The 22,003-nt window shown below is 40.3% G+C and overlaps 2 protein-coding genes across 2 annotated transcripts; both read left to right on the top strand.

Moving 5' to 3' along the window:
- The first annotated feature begins 2,822 nt into the window (after positions 1-2,822).
- On the top strand, positions 2,823-6,017 carry LOC115815384 (guanylyl cyclase-activating protein 1-like). Its single transcript, XM_030778340.1, has 4 exons — positions 2,823-3,020; positions 4,655-4,804; positions 5,635-5,725; positions 5,887-6,017. The coding sequence occupies exons 1-4, from the start codon at positions 2,823-2,825 to the stop codon at positions 6,015-6,017; spliced, it is 570 nt and encodes a 189-aa protein (XP_030634200.1).
- Positions 6,018-7,833: 1,816 nt separating this feature from the next.
- Positions 7,834-13,141, top strand: irf6 (interferon regulatory factor 6). The gene is made up of 8 exons (XM_030777223.1): positions 7,834-8,045; positions 9,225-9,405; positions 9,641-9,836; positions 10,114-10,200; positions 10,801-11,100; positions 11,301-11,693; positions 11,794-11,912; positions 12,013-13,141. Exons 2-8 carry the CDS (start codon positions 9,232-9,234, stop codon positions 12,241-12,243), a joined length of 1,500 nt encoding a protein of 499 aa, XP_030633083.1. The 5' UTR covers positions 7,834-8,045; positions 9,225-9,231; the 3' UTR covers positions 12,244-13,141.
- Positions 13,142-22,003: the final 8,862 nt, after the last annotated feature.

Raw genomic sequence — 22,003 nt, 5'->3', positions numbered from 1 at the left:
AGACAGCTTGCTAAAGTTAAGAGATTAGATGGATCATGGTAAGAAGATAAGGAATCTTCTCCTCTAGGGGATTCCCTATGGACAACAAAGCAGATTTGGGTCTTAGGACATTTTGGGACAATACTCATGACTGTTTCTCAGTACGGTTTTCTGTCACTCTTTTTAAATGATGTTTTTGATATGGAAGTTTTGTATCCACTTCCAGGGCAGACCCTGGAAGTTTGGATGGGTGCATTGGTGCTCTGGGGTGTGGTGTGGTGGGGTGGGGGTCAGTGGGGTGGGGGGTCAGGGGGGTGGGTGGGTGTGATGGATTTGGGTTGTGCGTGTTAGGCTGAGTACGTTGCAGTCAAATATGATTTTGTTTACAAGCACTTGAGCTGTGATTCTGTGCTTTCCAGTCTCTGACTTAGAATATGTGGGTCATCACACATGATTATTTTGTGCTTGTTTTTGTTTTCCCCAAGAGTGAACATTTGACAAGACAAATATTCACCACTGTTTTTATTATTTTAATTTCTGTTGTGATCATTACGTACTATATTATTGTGTCACTCTCAAACTGTTGAGATGTAGTAGCTGATGTTAAGATCATGACTATATTTTTAATCTTGGTCTTTTTGGGGTTTTTTTTTTTTTTGCAAACCAGGAGTAGTTCAGATTTGTATAAATTAGTGGTTCAGATTCATTCAGTCACTCGGTTAAGTAACATGCATGTTCAGAAATGCATTGGATATTTCAAACACATCTTGCTTCAACCCTTGGCTACACCTCAGTCTTGTTATACCAGTGATGAGCTAAGCAACAAAACATGATATCTTGTGTCCTTGGAAAGAGGAAAGCCTATCTCTTCTATCATCGTGCAGTTGATTTTTGAATGGAATTCAGACCAGTCTAGCCTGTTCTGCAGTGTTAAGTGGTTGTAATGTCAACTTGAGTTAGGAATAATGTGTAGAATGTGCTGACATATAAGTACCTAGAGTTCCAGGGTTCCGTTGTTCAGCTTTTAGGGAACAACTAAACAATAACAAGAATGGTGTTTTTCTGTCTGAAGGTATTATGAAGATGTCCCTTGTACTGATAAAGTATTTTAAGAGTGGCTTCAAGTCAAATAAGTGTGTGTAAGCATAATTTTGATGTTTACCAGATTTCTTACTTAGGGATAATTTAGATGCTTACTATGTTCCTTGTATAAATTAAAAGCTAATAGTAAAAATGTTTTAAAATTCTTAAATTAAATCTATCTCTTCACACAATTTCTATTCAGAGGATCCGTTGAATGAGCCATACCACGAGCCGTAGTTTGTGGAAATGTGCATGATGTCGGTGAATAATTGTTCAGCTGTGACAATAATTCACAGATTTACACAGATTTGTTTTGTTGTATTTCAGTTTCTTTTCAAAGAAGGACATGTGTTAGAGATAACTTAACTGACATGTATTTTAAAACAGCTATGCTACATTGGAGATGAGATCTATGACTTCAGTATGATGATGTCATTTTGATGTCACAGAGAAAACAACCATACAATTCTTTGAAGTCTCACAAATCAGACACAAGATAGAAAGGGGTAGCTCAAGCATTCCTGGTTTCAGGAAAAGTTAGGGACACATTGTCACCACTGTCTCTACTTAGGTCCATCTGTCACAATCCATACTTGTTACTTCCATGGAGAAGACACCAGATGGAGCAAGACCCTCCAAGAGAGCTCAGGTAAACAGGACACCTGTTGTCGTGCTGTTAATGTGAAACTAAGCCTCCCTGGTCACTCAAGGCTGCATACGTCAGCATGTCACAGGAGCGTCTGTTCAGGGAGATGATATGTGGATAGAGACGTAATATTGTGTGTTACAAAGATAAATATAAACAACCTGCTAATTATTATATATTACACTGTGCTCATGAAAATTTAATGCTAATTTCAAAAGACAGTTAATGTAAATGTAGAAGTGCAAACAAAACGTATTCTTTACAATTGTGTGAAATGCTAAAAAGAATGATTTCTCCCTGCAGATTTTAAATAACCCCCTGAAGACTATTGTGCCTGTCAATGCCAGCAGGCACATAGTTGTGGACAAGGAGATGGACTTCCTCATCTTCTCGTGGATACAGAGACAGCGTGACAATGTCCAGCTCCCTTCCATGACCCATCCGAGACCACCTGCACCACCAGCTTGTACCCTCCAGGATGCAGAGCCCCTGCCCCCTATGATAAATGTCACTTCAAACTCCTTAATGCCATTCTACACAGTCGTAAAGCCCACTTGTGGTTACCGCTTCTCATGGAAGACAGACCACAAGCGCAGGCTCATTGACGTTCCAACCAGCAACCCTCTTAGATGGTGGAATAATTCCGTACGCAAATAAACTGCTGCGTATCATACTGATTGAATTTTCTTTCTTCACAGTAACATCAACACTTTTTACAAGAGCGTGACATGATTCAACGTCCCTTCAGCTACACAAGAAATACTGACTTTCTCATGTGGTACTACGTTTGCTGACAGAAATGGTGTCAGATGGCATTCACGTAACAATTGTAACATTTCTGTCTCTGTGACAACTGGTAATGTACGTGTGCACATAAGCGCAGCGATTATGAAATGAGCGGATTTGTGAGCGCGTTAGCATTGGCGCATAGTGATCTGATTGGTCAAGGGGATTACACCTATTCACATCATCACCGCCGCCTCTCTTAGAGTGTCATTTGATGCAGATACCTTATATACAGGGAACAACAGACTCTTCCTTTTGTTTCTCTGCATGAGTTACATTTTTCGTTCATAGTTGTGTACTTATCTATATTCACTGGAACACGTAAAATATGGGAAATACTCAGGGCGCTTCACTGGAGGAACTCAGCGCATGCGAAAGTCATCAGTGGTACAGGAAGTTTATGACGGAATGCCCATCAGGACTCCTCACATTTTATGAATTCAAGAAGTTCTTCGGCTTGAGAAACTTATCAGACTCGTCTAACGCCTATGTTCAGACGATGTTCGCCACATTTGACATGAATGACGTGAGTTAAGTTACATCTCTTTATCTCCGTATAACTAGTGCAGTTTATTACATGAACGCTGGGTTTCAGTGGTCATCATGGCAATACATGGGCACATATAAAGCAGTTAAACATAAGTCCTTTTTTAAAACATCATAAGCATGCCTCATACCTTGGCCCAGTAATACAATTTTTTTTACAAAAATAAATTTTTAGGTTATTTAAAGTGCATTGTATAACTCTTGTATTGTATAAGTCTTTTGATGTAGTGATTTAGTGATCTCATGACCTGGTGCCCGAGTCTGCCTCACGTAGCTCCATGGATCCTTAGGTTCAGTAGAGGGAGCCCGGCGCTAATAGGATCACCTCTACTGTAAACTCAGATCATCCTAACGGTAGCCTAATAGGCAATCCCAATTTCAGGTGCAGGTTCAACGTTTGTTTGAACACTTGGCTAATTTGATGTTTATCAAGAGGATTAAGTACAGCATATGTGATTACCTGGCGAGGGTTTGTTGATTTTGAGCCAAAGTGAACTGCTGTCTGTTTGACTGTTGCGCTCTCTGGGAAAAATCTCAGTGTTACAAAAAAAAAACCATACAGAAATCAAAAGAGTACTTAGGGTTGATGCAATTTTTATATTCTACTCAAAACTAATTTGAAAAAAAAATCGCCACCTTATCTGTTAGCGCTTTCCCCCCTAGAATAGTAAAAGTAGTAACAAGTAGTAACAAATCATTTCCAGTTTCCAAACTAATCATAATTTATGCAACACAATAGGATGTTAGGGGCATACTATCCCACAACATCAGATTACTCACAACCATACAAATACTCTGTATTCAAAGAGTTCATGCTGTGTTGAACTGATGTGTGCTGACTGCAAAGCATGCTTGAAAAAAAAAAAAGCTTACATGATTTATTCAAAGTATGCTCACTCAGTTTTGACTTACGTAATACTTTGGACGTTTCACAGGCTGATTTTATATAAGAATTGAGTAAAATGAAGTGAAATGGTTGTCTATTCTGAAGTTTTTAATTAAGGGGGGAAGGCTGATGAATATAGAGACAGTCCTCTCATGTATCTTAGAATCTGAAAAAACTTTGAATCTGTCAGTTAAGAGAACTATCAGCAGTATATTAACTCTTAGATCTGTGTTGGCAATGGAGTATAGAATAACAGTTTTTAATGAGAATATGCAGACCTTAGTAAGCTTTGTATAACGAAATATTGTTTGTCGTGAGATATGCCTGTTCTGTAATGATCGTAATGAGATGAAAATGCCTTTGATTAGGTGTTACTGCAGTAGAAACCTTTCTATTAGGAACTGAGAGGAATATAGGGCTGTGTTTGCATTTCTTGTCCTCTATTGTCCTTTATGCGAATATCATCAAAGTATTTAGAGTGCTGCAGTTTTTACGACCTTATCATTACAAAACTCTGGTGCTCGTATTTTATTTCTCATTTGTCATTTCAATGTTCATATCTGTTCATTCAAAAAAAAAAATTATATATATATATATATATATATATGTGTGTGTGTGTGTGTGTGTGTGTGTGTGTGTGTGTGTGTGTGTGTATGAATATATATATATATATATATATAACAACACAATGTTCATTGTTGTAACAAATTTTGTGATGTGATCTGCAGGATGGCTTTATTGACTTTATGGAGTATGTGGCTGCTCTGAGCCTGGTCCTTAAAGGAGGGGTACAGCAGAAGTTGCGTTGGTACTTCAAGCTTTATGATGTCGATGGGAGTGGCTGCATCGATCGTGAAGAACTGCTTCTAATCATTAAGGTCAGCACAATGTCTGTGTACAATTTTTTTTTTTAATTGAAGGAAAAAATTAGCTGTTCTCAGTCTTGCCAAAAGGTTTACTAAATTTGTACACATATTATCGTTGTATACATATAATGTAAATTGTTAATCCGTCAAAATGAATCTGCAAGCAAATAGGTAGAAACCAGAAAGCAGGCATCATTCCCTGTTTTGAAGCTTAGTGCATTGTAATGGGGAGAAGTTGTGCAGTGTCATTCTGTCATGGCTAGGGCATGCTATTATAATCTTAAAGGTATCAGAATATCTTTGCAGCTTGGTACTTGACCTAATTTTTGGAGTTTGACTGACACCTGGTGGCTTTCTTTACAGACAGATTATTTCTTTTACGAAACCAAAAGGCTAACAACGCTACTCATCCTAATGCTATGTCGGAGAGCATGCTGCACATATGCCCTTTACGGCCCTGAGTCAGTCTAAGAGGATATATGAGCTGCTGCTTTGTTGACGTATGAACTGAGTGGGATTATTGCCTGTGACTAACTGAAAGTGTGATTTCTGTGATCTAGAGAACGACAGTATTCACTCAAGTGAATGTTTTCAAAGTTTCATCTACTCCTTGCAACTTCAGACGTGTTGTCGAGTAGAAGGCATGTTTTAGGCTTTCACAAATACCAGTACTGTAAACATACAGGCACCCTGTTAGACAGAATAGACCATGGTTCCTATAAATTTAATGCCTAATGAGGGATATGGGAAGATGCAAGTATTATCAGAATGCTTGACACTCGGGGAATGTGTAAAGTTTCACTTGAATCTTGTTTTAATCCTTCCTTCTGTCTTGTTCGCAGTCTATCCGAGCCATCAATGGTGTTGATCATGAGATGTCTGCAGAAGACTTCACCAATATGATTTTTGACAAGATTGATATCAATGGTGATGGTAAGACAAATTCCCACAATAGTTTCAAGTTTTCTTCTTCTTTTTTTTTTACATGGTTTCTGTGCACTATACTTTGAATCAAAGCCTTTTATTTTGGTTGCTTTGTTTTATCATAAACCTTTCCCCCTAAAGCACATTGTCTTATGTTATAAAAACTTAAGGTGAGCTCTCCTTGGAAGAATTCATGGAGGGAATCCAGAATGATGAGATGCTTTTGGCAACACTAACAGAGAGTTTGGACCTCACACACATCGTCCATAAGATCCACGGAGAGGTCATCGGTCAAAATTAGTCCTCAGATCGGTGGACCTCATGAATGTGCCTCAAGCTAGAAAAATCGACCTGTCCATACAGGACTGGTGTTTAAGACTGGCGAAGAAAGAAGAAAGAAGAGAGAGAATGTGTGCCCTCACCTCAGAATGTTTCCAAGGCTACCAATCTGAAGCATTATATCAACCCACATCCTCCCTATAGCTTATCAGTCAGTCAACAAAATCAAGTAACAGACTTGATGCAATTATTTAGTTTAGCGTGATGCAGTTTTTCCGACAGAGGGCAAAAAGAGCATATGGATCATTCAACCACAGTTCTCTGCTTGTTTCTCCATGGGCAAAGGAAAAACCCAGAACATTTCAAATTCTTCTTATCACTGTGGACAAATTAGGCACAGAGTTCAAATTTATCCAGCACTTCATCTTCAAGTCTTATGCACTCATTTTATTTGGTTTACACAAATGAATACGGCCTCATACACAATGAGCATCTGTCGGTCTGTTAATATGTAAATGTCTGTTGGTGTGGTCATGTGAAGTAGGTTATTTCATTTCACTTTTTTTTCAAGTTTCAAGAACACTGTGCAAATTCATAAAAAACCCTAATTATTGATTCATGAAAAAACCCTAATTATTTACACATGAAAACAAGTCATACGTTGTGATGACCACAAAAGAAACTGAAGTGCACTTATCTCTGTGAAAATTAGCCTAAGTGAGAAATTAAAAGCAAAATTTGCTGTTTTTGGGACAACTCCACTGATATGGTAAATGATCAATACTTAACAGCATACCTGTGTGTACTAGGGATGTCATTTGTAAACATCAGAGAAATTGGGAACGCTTTTGTACCAGAAGTTCAATGTGTGAACTGGGCTGAGACCTTAGCGGGACTAGGTTATGGATATTACAACTGTACAGTAGAGTATTCATGCCTGAATTATCTCAACAATGGAATTTCTATGTGAGTAACCCCGAAATAAAGTCATATTGATGTAAAAAATTATTACCTTTTCAGCACTACTTTTTATTGATCAAAAATGTTTTTTCAATAAGTACATTAAACACAAAACAAACAAACAAAAAAAGTCATTGTAATAGAGAATTATAAAAGAGAAAACTGTGTACATGGGTGTAAATAAACATATTATAGATGTCACAAACAGAATGGAACATTTTGAACAGAGATTCAAGGTTTTACAGTTATCCAATAATCCACATTTTTCTTTAGAGTTCTCAAGTCCTTTTAGTGTAGTTATTACAGTGAAAATGGTTGTGTGTATCCCGAGCGATGAATAGCCGAGTGAAGGCACACAAGGAACTAGCAGGATATTTGCCTGTAGCTAGTTTCAAGGCGTGGTGACACCTTTGAGTTTTTTTTCTCACCATTTCTGCCACCGCGAAGCAAAAACAAATGTAACACGTGCCATGCGAGCGCTCCTACTAAATTGGTTGTATGATTTTCAGTTCCCTGGATAATTTCATTTCAGTTTGCTCAAAAAGATTGATCAGGGAAAAAAATCAGTATTGTACGTAACCTATATAGATCTCATGGTGTGCAGATCGTGTGTAAACTACTTCTCTGCTCGGTTTTGGTTTTATAAGGCTATTTTTGAAGGAGGTTTGGGGAATCTTGTTAGATACATGTATCGTCTTTTAGAAATATTCAGATGATCCAGACAGATCGATGTAGAAATAGCATAACTTTCGCTATGGGAACATCGGAGTGATGAGTCAACAACACTGACGATACTGAAAATTTCCCGGCTAAGTTACGTTTAACTGTAAAGGTGTGCCCACACTGAAACGCACGTTACGTCACCAGCGTACCTGAGTTTCGGGAAGGCGAAAAGTGAGACCCTTACTTGAACGAGCATACTTTGTCGATTTTGTTGTGATGAGGTCGAGGCCCATGCAATAATTCTCGTTTTTATTTTCAGACTTAGAACAAAAAAAGGCATATTCATTAAGAAAACTGTTCTTTAGGCGTGTTTTCAGCAGTTTTCCGGTTAAAAGGAATAGTGCTTCCTGGTCAGCTGGGAGCGCAGGTAAGTGTTCTTTCGGTCTGAAGTCGCTGTTTTAAAATCGCCCAGGAACGTTGCATAGAGAAAGACTATCATCCGGGTTTTTTGGGGGGAAAACTCATAACTTGAACAGCTTCATGTTTTCAAATTAATTGGCACATATCTCAATTCTCCAACACCGTGTACCAGTCAGAAATGTCAACGGTGTCCTCAAAATTCCGTTCTCGCTGATCTGACATCAGTTTGACCATTTCTCTTATAACAGTAAAAGCCAGGATTTCGATAGGCTGGCCTTTACCTAGATCAGTGTAGAACGGCAACCTCGACCAAAAACGGTATATGTTTAATTGTGCGGCCAACTTCTTGTTCTGTTTAACCTAAATAACTTTTCATGGGTAGAATGTAACAGCTGCATTAAAATAAAGCATGAAAACAACTTGGATCATGTCAACAGAAGCAAATCTCCTTGATTCTGGGTCGTCCTGTTGTTCTTTCTCTAAGGACAAGTGATGGATTGTGCCGCTCAGACAAAATTTACGTAACTCATTGAGTAAATCAGTGTGTACATGGGTTCTTTTTCTTTTTCTTTTTTTGGTCGATGCACACCTAAGTCAGGCCAAATTTAACTGACGTCTATATAAAGGTCCGATGATTGAAATTTTAATGAAAACTCGTAGTGAATACTTGGACTGCTTTAAAAGTCAAAGTTGGAAACGAATAAGCACTCTTATTAGGATGACGATCGTTTCCCAACTGTCTGCATGCACAAACATATTCGGACATGAAATGGGGCTGTGTCGTGTTTGGCTTTATGCATCTATTTATAGAGTTTACCCAGAATACGCACAAGTGAAAGTTGTCTTACTGCTAGACGTTCAATCTCACTCTATTGAACCCAGTTGAATCGAAGTGTTACACTTTAATCTTTGATTGCACCAGATAGGGGAAAACTCAGAAATTATACATTGTTCGTCTGCTTTTGATGACATAGGTTCAGTTTGTCAGTCTTAAAGAGTGAGTGTTCTGAAAATGGAATTTCATAACCAACAGAGGTTTAAAATGATGTTCCGCACACTTTTTTTAAAAAATGAGCTTTATGCCATTTTGTGATGAGTTCACGTACTCTTTAATATCTTCAACATCGCTCTGCTTTCTCCCACACTTCGTGTGATTGTTCTGTCTCTCGTGCATTTTTGAAAACAGTGAGACGATGTCAGTGCAACCACGGCGTGTGCGACTCAAGCCCTGGCTGATAGCACAGGTGGACAGTGGCCTCTTTCCAGGCCTTGTGTGGCTTGACCGAGAGGCTAAGCGCTTCCAGATCCCTTGGAAACATGCCACGCGCCACACTCCCCAACATGAGGAAGAGAACACCCTCTTCAAGGTTAGCTTTGGTTGTAATGTTAATGTTGGTGGGTGACGCAGTAATAAGGTTCAGCTGTGCCTGTTGATTTTAGAAATTCTGAGGACTGCACATGGTTATCAGGAATGCAGGACTGCCTAACACAGTCTCGCACATTGTCAGAGTGTGCTGTTGATGGTTTGGATGAGGCGATGCAAAATATTGACAGTTTCTGATGTTGGGATGTTGATCATCTTCCCACATCCACCATTACCAGGCCTGGGCCGTGGAGACTGGGAAGTTTCAGGAAGGTGTCGACGAGCCTGATCCAGCCAAATGGAAAGCTCAGCTCCGCTGTGCCCTCAACAAGAGCCGTGAATTTAAACTCATCTATGATGGTACCAAGGAAGTTCCCATGAACCCTCTCAAGATCTATGATGTCTGTGACATTCCCCAGCCTTTCAGCAACCCAGGTCATTATCCAGAGCCAACTTCAGCACAAAGATTACACTTTTAAATATAAACATTATTCTTCATGGTGATATATTGTGTTGGTTTTGTTATTACAACACCAAAACAGTTTTAAATGGGCAAAGAGGAGTCTCGAGCTGAAGTAATGTTTAACATTTAAATGAATTGTGAGTCATTAAAGCTCTTTAGTATGAGTTTCCCCGCCAGACTTTTAATTTGATACAAGCTGTTGCACTGCCATAGATTTTATACCCGTTGTGTTTAATGTTCTGCCATCAGGGTCCACAGGGTCTGTCCCTGATACAGATGGAGATGAGGATGATGTGCCTGAGACCCCAGAGCCTCCTCCTCCATATCCACCACACGGTGGGTATATACACTGTGATATACTATTAACAAAGCTGTGAAGACCTCTTAAAAACACTTGGAAAAATAGAAAACAAACAGTGTTCAATATACTCGAGAGAACAGATCACGCTGACAAGCATGTTTACTGTTGTCTCAGAACTATATGGACAGTTGCTCTAAAGTAGCTATATTTAGTGTCGTGTTAATTGGTGTGGAGGCTGATTGTTACCACTAAGACCAGTTTGTGAATCCTTTTTGAGGTACAGGTTTTAAAGAGGATACTAAACAAGGGATTAGAGTTAGGACATTAAATGTATGAAATGTGATATACCTGAGTTTTAAAACAGAGCTTCAAGCAGAACTCCTAGGTACATCTTTTGAGGAAGCTGTGCAACTTTAAACAATTGTTTTGACTTGATGTAGTTTTATAGATTTCCAAATGGCTGATGTCTCATCACTGATGTTACATAATAGCCTCATGCAACATTTAACGTTAAGACATTGAGGATAATGGATCCCCAACAGAATTGGTAGGGTTAAATGTGGATGCAAATGTTCCTTTTTTTCAGAGTTTAAGGCAGTTCTTTATTGCTTATTATGTTGTATTTCTTGATTTAGGCCCAAACTCTTCTCCACTTGCTCCTGTGTGGTCTCCTGCTGGCTCAGTCTCACCCATGCAGCCTCCTAGCTGCCCGCCACCCACTGAAACCTGGCCCAAAAAGGAGCCTCTGGAAGTGGAAATGCAGCCTGCACCAATGGAAGTGCAAGCCCCACCTATGCCGATGCCTACTCCACCTATGCCGATGCCTACTCCACCTATGCCAATGCAAAGTGCACCTCTGGAGATTCAGACACCAACGCTACCACTGTCTGATGCCATGTTTGCCACCCCAGAGACATGGATCAGCTCCCTCCCCAGTGAGTCAAACATTATCCCTCACGAATCAACTACACAAGAAATACTGAACGGTGAAACTTGCAGTAAACAGGTTGTTTTATCTTTCACGTCATCTGATGATATGTATTTCAAGGGTAAGGAATGACAACTTATCCAGGGAGGGGTTGCCCATCTTTAATAAACACTTTTTGTGTGATTGTTTGTGATTGTGTTACACCAGTGACAGACCTGGAGGTTCAGTTCTATTACCGGGGCAAAGAGATGTGCCCGCCTATGACCGTGAGCAACCCACAGGGCTGTCGTCTGTTCTATGGGGACCTGGGCCCAATGGTGAACCAGGAGGAGCTTTTTGGGCCAGTAAGCCTGGAACAGCTTCGATTCCCCACCACAGAGCACATCACCAACGACAAGCAACGCATCTTCACCAACCGTCTGCTGGACGTCATGGACCGCGGCTTAATCCTGGAGGTGAGCGGTCATGATATTTACGCCATACGCCTCTGTCAGTGCAAGGTCTATTGGTCTGGCCCCTGTGCCCCGAACCCCAACACACCCAACCTCATCGAGCGCCAGAGAAAAGTCAAGCTCTTCTGTCTGGAGTCCTTTCTCAGTGGTAAGTGCTACTGCATGCTTTACATTTTATATGTAGTTAAACATTAATGAGTTGGCGCGTTTGTACTGCAGCGAATCATAATGTCTAATTCCTGGTATAGGTGTGATTGCACATCAGAGAGGTCAACCTACCAGCCCTCCTGACTTTGATATCCATTTGTGCTTTGGAGAGGAGTGGCCTGATGGCAGGCCCAGAGAGAGAAAACTCATCATGGTGCAGGTAGATCATTTGGGACCGGTCACATTACGAAATTGTCTTACGGGATAAATGCATCAGAACTTCGAATTTATTCGTGTAAACCGTCGCGTTTCCTTTTCAGGTCATCCCCGTAGTGGCTCGCATGATTAGCGAAATGTTCTCCGGCGACTGCACGCGCTCCTTCGACAGCAGCAGCGTGCGCCTGCAGATCTCCATCCCGGATATAAAGGACAACATTGTCACCCACTTAAAGCAGCTCTACCACCTCCTGCAGACCCACCAGGGTCAGGAGAACTGGCCCCTGCCTCCAGGGGCTGACATGCACTTACCCCAGGCCCTGCAAGCACAGTGAACACGACGGGGCTGTTCTCTGCTGACGCTGGAAGAAGTCCATCCATTACTGTGCCTTGAGGGGAACTATAGTCAGCAAAGTCTGAACAGCTATTATGCAGCTTGTGATCTACTTGTTCTTGCTGTGGGATAGATTCAGGGCAATATATCTGTCTTTTGTAGACACAGTTTTCCTCATGTACTTAATTAAAGCTAAATACATATGTATTACAAGTCCTGGTACATCTCTAGCTTTCTAAGGCCTTTCACTCAGAAATGGTGCAGGTTTAGATATTGGGCAGTTTGAAAAATACCAAAGAGACACAAGCAGCACAAGGGGTCAAAGTCCTGGTTTCAGGGTAAGTTTTTAGGCAGTCAATAATTTACAGCTGTCACTGTCTGGGCAGTGTAACATGACTTTAGCAGAATGTTCAATATGCAACAGGCCGGTAGCCACTAGATGTTCGGATTTCAACACTTTTATTTAACACCATTATTTTGTGTGAACCTAATCAGGCTTTTTCTATGAGGGTTCTCTCTTGCTTGTGAAAAATATGTATCTTTTTATATTCAGTGTGTTTAGTGTGTATGTGTTTATCCCATGTACTCTGTAGGTGTTTGTTCGTATTCCTGTTGCAGGTGAATTATGAAACCACCGCTATAGATCTTGCTTACTAATAGATCCTATTTGTACATCCTGCCAATGTGTAATTTTAATCACAATCACCGTAGATACTGGTTTTGTGTTTTTGATTTTTGTAATAGAAAATACACATTTTACTCCAATAACCCTCTATCATCATTGCCATTTGACATGGAGTACTGTTACTCCATTGTCAATAGAAAGCTATTTACTGCACTTTTGAGAGCCTCAACTTGTTATTTCTTCCTTTTCCTTCCATGTAAAAACTCTGCTTTTACTAAATAAAAAAACAAACAAACAGACATTTTTTGGAATGTGTAGATTTGTTGAAATCATGGTCACCCAGCAAGAATGCTAAAAAAAAAAAAAAAGTCAGTCGGATTTAAGTGTCATTATGCAATCAGCTGCCTTTATATAATCATGTTAAACTGGCTTGAAGTACTTATCCTTTAAGCTGTTAGTGTAAAATGATATCTTGAAAGCTCTAAAGTTACCGAAATAAAATTATTTTCATAGTCTAGTTTAATCTGGACGCAATATTTTGAGACACATCTCAATGACTGTTTGTATCAATGTTTCCCAAATCCACTTCAGTGGAACTAGATATGCTTAGGCACTCTGTCTCTGTAATGTATTCCATTGTCTATGACCTACGTATAGAAAAAATGTTTGGCATTTCAACCATTTGGAGTGTTTGTTGCATAAGCTGTTTTATGCAAATTTTTGACCACTCACCACTAATAGCCATTTACATTTATATATTTATTTACTTATTTATTTAACCATCTGTCTGATCAAATAGGGACACCCGCATTTTAACCTGAGCAACGATTTACACAATCGTTAATGATTGTCCATAATTACACCCATAAGTGGGTCATCTTTGACAATATCAGGTTGGCAATACATCTGTATTTCTCTTGATTAGTTTACATCAACCAATTACACAAACATCGGCACACAGGTTCAGTCATATTTACATTTTCAGTGCAAAAGTTTAATAAACATTAAATTGAAGAAAAAAACCAAAATGTCAGTAGATAAGATCTTAGAGGAAGCACCATGTAAGTGCATTGCAAGGGCAAGAAATAGGTCATGTCTTTCGCTGGTTTCCAATTATCATCAGCAATTACAGAATGCAGATACCTCCAGAGAGGTTTGTTAGATAAGAACACCTCAGCGAAAGAGCATGGCCTACTGCCTGTTATATGGGTCTGAAGCACTTTGAGTGTTCAGGCGAGGCCACGTCAAGAAGGTACTGTTGCGTGTGTGTCTCTAACGTCCTGTAAAGAGCCTGCAGCTGGTATCTGGTAACGGGCTGATGAATAAACACAAATGCCACCGCAGCCGTCAGCAGAGCCAGCAGGAGCACACACCAGCAAAAGCAGGAGCTACAGCGCCTCTTAGTGGAGAAAGCAGGAGAGACACAGAGATTATTTACAAAGGGGGTCAGCCGCCTTAGAAACTATAACGTATCATTATATGACAGCCTCTCTATGGTACAATTACATTTGCAACATTTAAATGGACTTTTTGGAGTGCACTGTTTGGATTGTGAGGCGGCTTGCGATGGGGTGAGCTGTGCCGCCGTTTGAAGTTGTGGTGTTAAGTCCTCACCCTCCGGTTCTTGGTCTCGTGTCTGTTGTTTTCTTTCACGGGCGGCGACTGCTGGTGGTGATAATCAGCGTCTGTAGAGGATAGCTTTGGTTTGTTTGTCTCTGCCTTCGTGCTTTCGGTCTGAGGAGAAAGAAAACAATTCATGCTTCAGATCTTCCACTTGACCCTCGTATAAGCAGAGAGCCAGGTTTTAACAAATCAAACGTCACAAGAACTTGTGTGGATGGTCCTTTTTTCTTTTTTACTTTGAAGACTTAAGGGGGAAATGAAATGAAGTGACTTACGTCAATATCCAACCGTTTCTGTTTTCCACTTGTGTATTTGCACTGCTCGGTATCTCCTGATGAAGCCTGGTTTGTTGAAATCGCTCTGACATGGGTCTGAAGCTTCTCCCCAGACTCTACCCAGTGGGACATAATAAAACCTTCCCTGCTCAAGGCCCACTCCTCTGGGATTGACCCTAAAATTTCAGCAGGTTGAATCAATGTGAATACGTATCCTTTAATTTAAGAATACATTTGTATCACCACTGAAGTGCCAGTATAATTAAGAAATGCACAGGGCTCTGAACAGGTCATTGGTTCAAATGTGCTGTCCTTCAGTAGTAGTCAGGGGTGGACAGTAACGAAGTACATTTACTTGAGTACTGTACTTAAGTACATTTTTCGAGTATCTGTACTTTACTTGAGTGTTATTTTTTTTTGGAAACGTATGACTTTTACTCCACTACATTTGAAATACAAATATTATACTTTTCACTCTGCTACATTTCTGTGAAGGTTCTCGTTACTCGTTACTTTAACGCATAGCTTTGAAGTCAGCGGACGAATTTTCTTTTCTAAAATGCGATAGGCCATATTGTGTTCATCACAGGGGGAAAACCAATCACAGTAAACTACTCCAATGCTGTCAGTCAAGTGCATGCTGCATTTTTTTTTAACAACTGAACTTGGCGGTTTTAATGATGGCTACTACAATGGAAGATAAAGATGATAAAGATAAAGGTTCCTCGCCAGAGCAGCCATGGCCATATCTTAAGTCCATGTCTGAGATTTTTTAAATCAACTGGTTTCCAATTGCTTCCCGTGTGTGTTCGCGCGCTGTGTTCGCCTAACACTTGCAATCATTTGCCACAGTAGATATGAGATGTGACTTGAAAATTTCGATTTATATGTTTGTGAATGTGTGACGAATCTGGTGACAGAGGCAGACCACAACTTCTACTGTTAACACAGTGTGTGAACGCGTACGGAAATTAGTTGGCTTGAAAACCATTTGGGGCATAACACCGGGTCCTGTGTGAATCCACTGCTGACGCATACTAATAGTTAGCTAGCGAAAATGCCGAGTTAACGTTACTGACAAAAATCCTTTCAGAAATATATGTTTTAATCTTGTCAAGTAAACACCGTAATATTTGTAAGGTCAGCGGATTCACGTAGGACCCAGTCCCAAGGGGGGGCGGGAATCAAATGGAGACGATGGTCATCCAGCTGTTTCACATCACAGACAATGCTATGTAGTAGAAGTAAAATTAACCCAGCCTACAACATTATGATGTGTTTATCCTTTTAAGGCCAATCTGAGTTAACCTAGTGCCTGTTTAACTGAAGCTATACACTGTCTTTTATAGAGGAAGCATTTGGTTCAACTGTGTTTCTGTGTTTCTATAGGCTTTGTAGCATATTCCACAAGCTTTTTATTCTACAGGTTCTACAAGCAAGTCAGTGCATTCAGTAGGTTGTTTCAGAGTCATTAGACTCTGTAAATGCATTGTTGCAACAATACAACAATGCGATGACATTAAAAAGAAAATGTACTTTTGAATACTTAAGTATTTTTAAAAGCAAGTACTCCAGTACTTTAACTCAAGTAAAAATTGAACTGAACAACTTTTACTTGTATTGGAGTAATATTTTACCAGGAGTATCTATACTTTGACTCAAGTAATGAAGTTGTTTACTTTGTCCACCTCTGGTAGTAGTGAATGGGTAAACCGACCTCTGAACTCATGGAGGTTCTCTCTCCCTCTTCGATGGTCCTGCTCCATTAGGAAAGCTTGATGTTGTAACTGGGCATAGTCTTGCTGTAGCTGTAGTAGCTGTTCCTGCAGGGCTGCCTCTTGTCCCTGTGTCCGCTTTGAGTGATACAGAAAGTTCTAATTTAACAATGTAAGCTGGTCACAGGAACATCTGATTCCTTTCCAGAGGTAGGGTTTCAGTGATATTTCAGTATTCTGACTGCTCTTACCTGAAGCTGGCTCTGCAGTATTTGTAGCTTGTCAATACTTTGCTCAAGGGAGGTCTGTAGTTGAAGACAATTCATCTTCTGCTCCTTGTACAGCCCTTTCCATCGATCACCTTCTTCTCTTGCACTTTGCAGCGCCCTCTAGTGGAGAACCTCAAACATCTCAGACAACAACAGTGCAGTGACAGTCCCTGAACTACCTAAATTTTCTGATTCTGCTGATGCGGTCAGAACTTTAAATTGAGGGTTAAAATATGAAAAGTAAATTATGTTTAAAAATTAGTATATAAAATTCCAATGGCTTTAGGTGTCTATAGGTGGGCACAGGCAACATTTTATACCTCTAGAGTTTCAACTTTCTCTTGCAGCTCACTCTTCTCGGTGGTGAGTCTCTGGATGGTGGCCAAGCTCCGTTCATCTGCAGCCTGTTTCTGCTCCTCCAGCTGTAGCAGCAGTCTTTTCGCCCCGTCCTTGGAGATTTTCTGCAAGAGTTAGATCACAGACGATCAATAGAGTGAACATCAGCCTAGTAAAGATGGTATCTCTCTGTAACGCTATGAACTACTCAACTACTTTAAAGGTAAATGTGTTGTGTTTCTTAGCTGATAATAATACAAGTCGTGTATAAGAATGAGCCAACCTGAATGCATATCTGCAACTGTGACTCCAAGGATACAATCTTGTTCTTCATCAAGTCTTCTTTGGTGCATGTCTGTAGTCAAAGAGAGTGTGAGAGAGAGGGAGAGAGAGAGAGAGAGAGAGAGAGAGAGAGAGAGAGAGAGAGAGAAAGAGAAACTCCGCTATTTCGTGTTTGTACTTGGAGGAAAGCAAAAGAATGAATATATTTCTGCTCGGAAAAAGACATAAAGAAACACTAATGGTATGTTCAACACATTTGTTGATTCCCACATTTGTTTGATTTCTCTGTTTCTAAAGTAACTACTGTATTACTGTACACGTAAAATGATCATCCATTAGTCTCCACTATTTAGAAACGTTATGCAACACAACACATAACCAGTAACCTCTCTCACACAATGTGCTTTTGCCTCAGTGGCCTCTCTCTCTCTCTCTCTCTCTCTCTCTCTCCCCCTGTCTGTCTCTCTCCTTCCCAGTTCTGCAGTAACAGGAGGTCACACCACAACTCAGCCTTCTGATGAGTGAGTACAGAATGGAGGTCACACAATCTGTGAGTCTGTTGATCTGAAATCACATCCCCCTCTATTACAGGACTGAAGTCACAGGAGCGCCTGCCAAAAACTACAAATTTGGACGGGAGACAGTTCCCGAATAGGTCCCCTTGGTAATACATGAAATTCAGTGCTGCGCTATCTCACTATGCGTATGTTTGGTTCAACAGTATAACTAATCTATTTTAACAGCATTTAAATGAGAAACGAGTAATGGGAGTGTAAGTGAGATATGAATATATTTAGTCAGAGAGAGTGAGCTGTTGAACTATTACCTTCCAGATCTTGTCAGAGGAGAGTAGTAAGGTGGCAGTGCTCTGCTGAAGAAGGCTCAGCTTCTTTTTAAGAGTTTCCTCCCTCCTCAAAGCTTCCTGCACACAGACAATGACATGAACCTCAGAACTGTGCTATTACACTGTGATTCTCATAGTATTTGTTGGGATTGTTGTGTATCAGAGCAGCAATGGGCAATGGCTGTACATACCTTTAGATAATCTGCCAGTTGTAAAAGCTCCTAGTGTATAAGAGAAATTGAAAAAAAAAAAATCAAGAAGAAAGATTTGGAGTTTGTTTCAGATGACTCTGATGGCCAGAACTGAACTGGGGTACTGAATAAACTGAACCAGAATGGCATAACCAAGATAACTGAAGATAATGTGACATGCTTGAATGGCAAATCATAATTAAAGGTACATTTAATTGCAGGGATCAAATATTTGTATAAGGAATAATGACTTACCGTCTCTCTTACGGTTACATAACCAGGCCTGTGCAGAAGAGAGGATCACAGACATCAGCATCACAGTCATGCTCACCCAATAAAAATGAGCAAAGCCACTGTTATAAATGTGCATGTTTGACGTATTGTTTATGCTCTGTCATCGTCTATGGTTGCTGATGTTTTTGTGTGGATATGAGCAAAAATACTGTTCCCTATTGGTAGAAGCTTTAGGTTACTTTCTGTATTTAAGATGAAATATTTTCACTTCAGGATTTTTTTTTTTATTGCATTTTGTCTCACAAATGACTCACTCTGTCTGTGCGCTGGAATCCCTCAGACTGAGCTGCCTGCTGAATTTTCCAATGTAATGTGTGTCGTCCAACATTTGAGGAAAAAGAAAAAAAAAAGGAGTCAATAAGGGCAGCAAATGTCCGGACAGCAAAATCAGACAGCACCGCCGAAACTCATGAGTCCAATACACAGTCGTATCCACATTAGTCGGCACACATAAGGAGAGAGGAAAACCAAGTAATACCTTTTCATTCTTCCATCCTCCTTTCCCACATCCCTCCGCACTGGACCATCAGTGTAGTTGAGTGTGAGGCTGAGTGAATCCCTAGCTCTACTTTTAGGCTCTGTTCTCATGAGCTGTCCTCTATCTGGAGTTGATGATGGGGAGATCCATGGAACCTGCGTGCAAATTCATTTTAACTACTGTCCTGGAAGCACTTACACGGGAAGACTATCCATGCTCAGGGTTGTTCTGGTGCCAAGTTTTCAATGCATATAAACACGCTCATGTTGATGAAACGCTTAATGGACTTAAACGCACTCATTTGCTTTCTCAGGGCTGTTCTCTGTCGTAATTGCCTATGAGTTTTGGAGTTTGGCCACTGACCGAATGTACCTTGTGTCGTGCCAAAATGCTGTAAAATTTAAATGGTAACAGATTAAAGTGAATTTTATAATATTAGATTGGACAGGTTGCTTACTTGATCGAGGGTGTGGATGTCAGGCCAGGTGATCCCTAAGTCTTGTGCCATTACCAGTGACTGTCTGTTGATGGGAGGAACATTCCGTCTGTTTGCCCTTAATTTGACCTTCACTTCTTGATTTGGCTTCTCCTCAGGTATGGCTGAAACCACATCTTGGTTTATGTGTCTCCGTTTTAGGAATTCTTTATGTCTCTTTCGCCTCATCTCACTTTTCCAGTCTCCCTCCTGTTTGAGACCAGAGCTGCGACAGGTCGTCACGTTGTTGCGATCTCGAAGACATTCGTGTTTTGCCACTCGCTGCTCCAACTTCTGATCATAAGATTCTGTATGCTGCCTCCGCCTTTTAAGTCCTTTATTTTCATCCATTTTCTTCTTAGTTCACAATACCTTTTATCTAAAATGGTCTAGTGGGGTTAACCTGAGAGAGAGAGAGAGAGAGATAGAGAGAGAGAGAGTTATTGTGAGAATAACTGTGTTTTTTATAACCATGATAAGATTTTTAATGAAAGTATCCAGTTTTGTTACTGTGGCTATTTCTTTACATCTGTATTTTACTTTTGCCTTGTCCTCAGTCACTGCGCTCGTTTAAAGCACCTTCATCGGAGAAAGATAAAAAATGTTGGGTGTGTCAAAAGCAGGATATGGCACACCATCTGTGTTTGTGTAATGAGACACAAAGAAAGATAAATAGTTGAAAGAACTCTCTGAAATGTGAATGGTCAACTGACTCTCAACAGAGACAGAGAGGGGTAAACAATATACCTGAATACTTGTTGAGGAAGAATTACTATTGAAGCTCACAGTGAAGTTCAGACTGGACAGAAATGAGTGAAAGGCGCCAGTGTACCGGCACGGTGCGACACCATACTGCCCTACTTTACTTAACTTGTCAAAAATTGTGTCCTGTCTATCAAACAGTGCGCAGTAAATGACAACCACATGAATCTTGCACATACTGCATCACAAGAATCCGATGTTCATCGAGAAGGTCACAAAAAGAACAATGAATCATTATGTGTTTGAGTAAGAAAGAAATAATCATGATAACATTATTACCTTTTCAGACAGGGTTTTAGCATGGGTGTTTAACCAGGTCGCTGGATCATTAAGAGACACACAAACACTCTCTAAGCATATCTTTCTGACTGGTTTTCAAGCAGACCCCATATCTGTATCCAGACTTCTCTAACTGTCACTTCTGGTGCGCTCTCTCTCAGCAGGAAATGAGAAAAACCGCAACATTTGTGCTGCTGTTCCGCTACTGCATCAGTCACACTTCAAATGTTTTCTCAGAGCTGTAACATCCGGACAGTGTCTTAGAGAGAACCTCACCACAGATGATATATGTGGCACCACACGAGGGAAACTTACAGGCCCACACTGCATTTTGTCACATTAACGGGTTCGTGTAAAAAGAAAACAAGGTTCCTTTTTAGCAGTGGGAGTCAGAAAATCATACAAGGATTGAACAACCAATGGAGGAACTTTACACATAAGAGATTACACAGTTACACAGTTAATGCCTCAGGCTGTGAAAAGAGTAGCGTCACGACTAGCAGGTGAGGAGAATGTCACCTCCTCACAAGGCCTAATGTCACTTCATAGTGTTAGACATTCATATTCAATATCAAATTCCTTGGTTCATTGATAGCATAGATTACCAGAGGAAATAAGATAATTTGGTAATCTAAGTATAAACCCCGGATTATTTTCCCCATACAGCAGTCAAATGAGATGAGCAAAGAATATAAATGAATGCAATTTATGATTCAGATTGCTCACACTGTGTGTAGTGTACCAGCGATTTTTGTCAGATCATTATTAATACTTCATAGTTACATTTCTGATTGACCATAAGATTAGTTTTGCAATGATATCCCGAGAATGTTTGACTTTTGACTGTTGACCAAAGAAACCACAGCTGTAAATACTTGTTCTTGCCTCGACCCCACCCTGTGAGTTACTGAAAGCACTGTTATTTCCTCAGCTTCACCAGTCTTCACATTGTGTCCTACTGAACGAACTGATATGCTCTGTTGTTGGCAGAGATGAGCACGCCGACAGTGGTGGACTTTGCTCTCATTTTAATGGATAATACCGGTCCGTTCATTCAGCTCAGGTCTCATAGGCGTGGAGCATGATCATGTCCCGCTCCTCTAGGACTGAAATCATCTGACACGGACGGGAAGACGAAGCGGCACCACCACTGATTCGGGTTGTAGCGCAAGGTAAACAATAACTTTAAAAACTTTACAGAGATTTATCAAAACGAGGAAAAAATAAAGCTTTATGAATGAGATGGATGACGCGGTTATGGAAAGATTCGACTTGTTTACTGCTTTGTTCGAGTTTGTATGTTTGTTTGATGT

Source organism: Chanos chanos, chromosome 6 (genome assembly GCF_902362185.1).
Source record: "Chanos chanos chromosome 6, fChaCha1.1, whole genome shotgun sequence".
NCBI lineage: Eukaryota > Metazoa > Chordata > Actinopteri > Gonorynchiformes > Chanidae > Chanos > Chanos chanos.
The sequence above is the reverse complement of the archived record's forward strand: the minus strand, read 5'-3'. Positions and strand labels throughout refer to the sequence as shown.

Coding starts and splice junctions, on each gene's coding strand:
- LOC115815384 (XM_030778340.1), top strand. CDS start 2,823: ATGGGAAATACTCAGGGCGCTTCACTGGAGGAACTCAGCGCATGCGAA. Junction 3,021..4,654: donor CCACATTTGACATGAATGAC/GTGAGTTAAGTT, acceptor TGTGATCTGCAG/GATGGCTTTATTGACTTTAT. Junction 4,805..5,634: donor AACTGCTTCTAATCATTAAG/GTCAGCACAATG, acceptor TCTTGTTCGCAG/TCTATCCGAGCCATCAATGG.
- irf6 (XM_030777223.1), top strand. CDS start 9,232: ATGTCAGTGCAACCACGGCGTGTGCGACTCAAGCCCTGGCTGATAGCA. Junction 9,837..10,113: donor CCAGCCTTTCAGCAACCCAG/GTCATTATCCAG, acceptor TTCTGCCATCAG/GGTCCACAGGGTCTGTCCCT. Junction 11,101..11,300: donor ATGGATCAGCTCCCTCCCCA/GTGAGTCAAACA, acceptor GTGTTACACCAG/TGACAGACCTGGAGGTTCAG.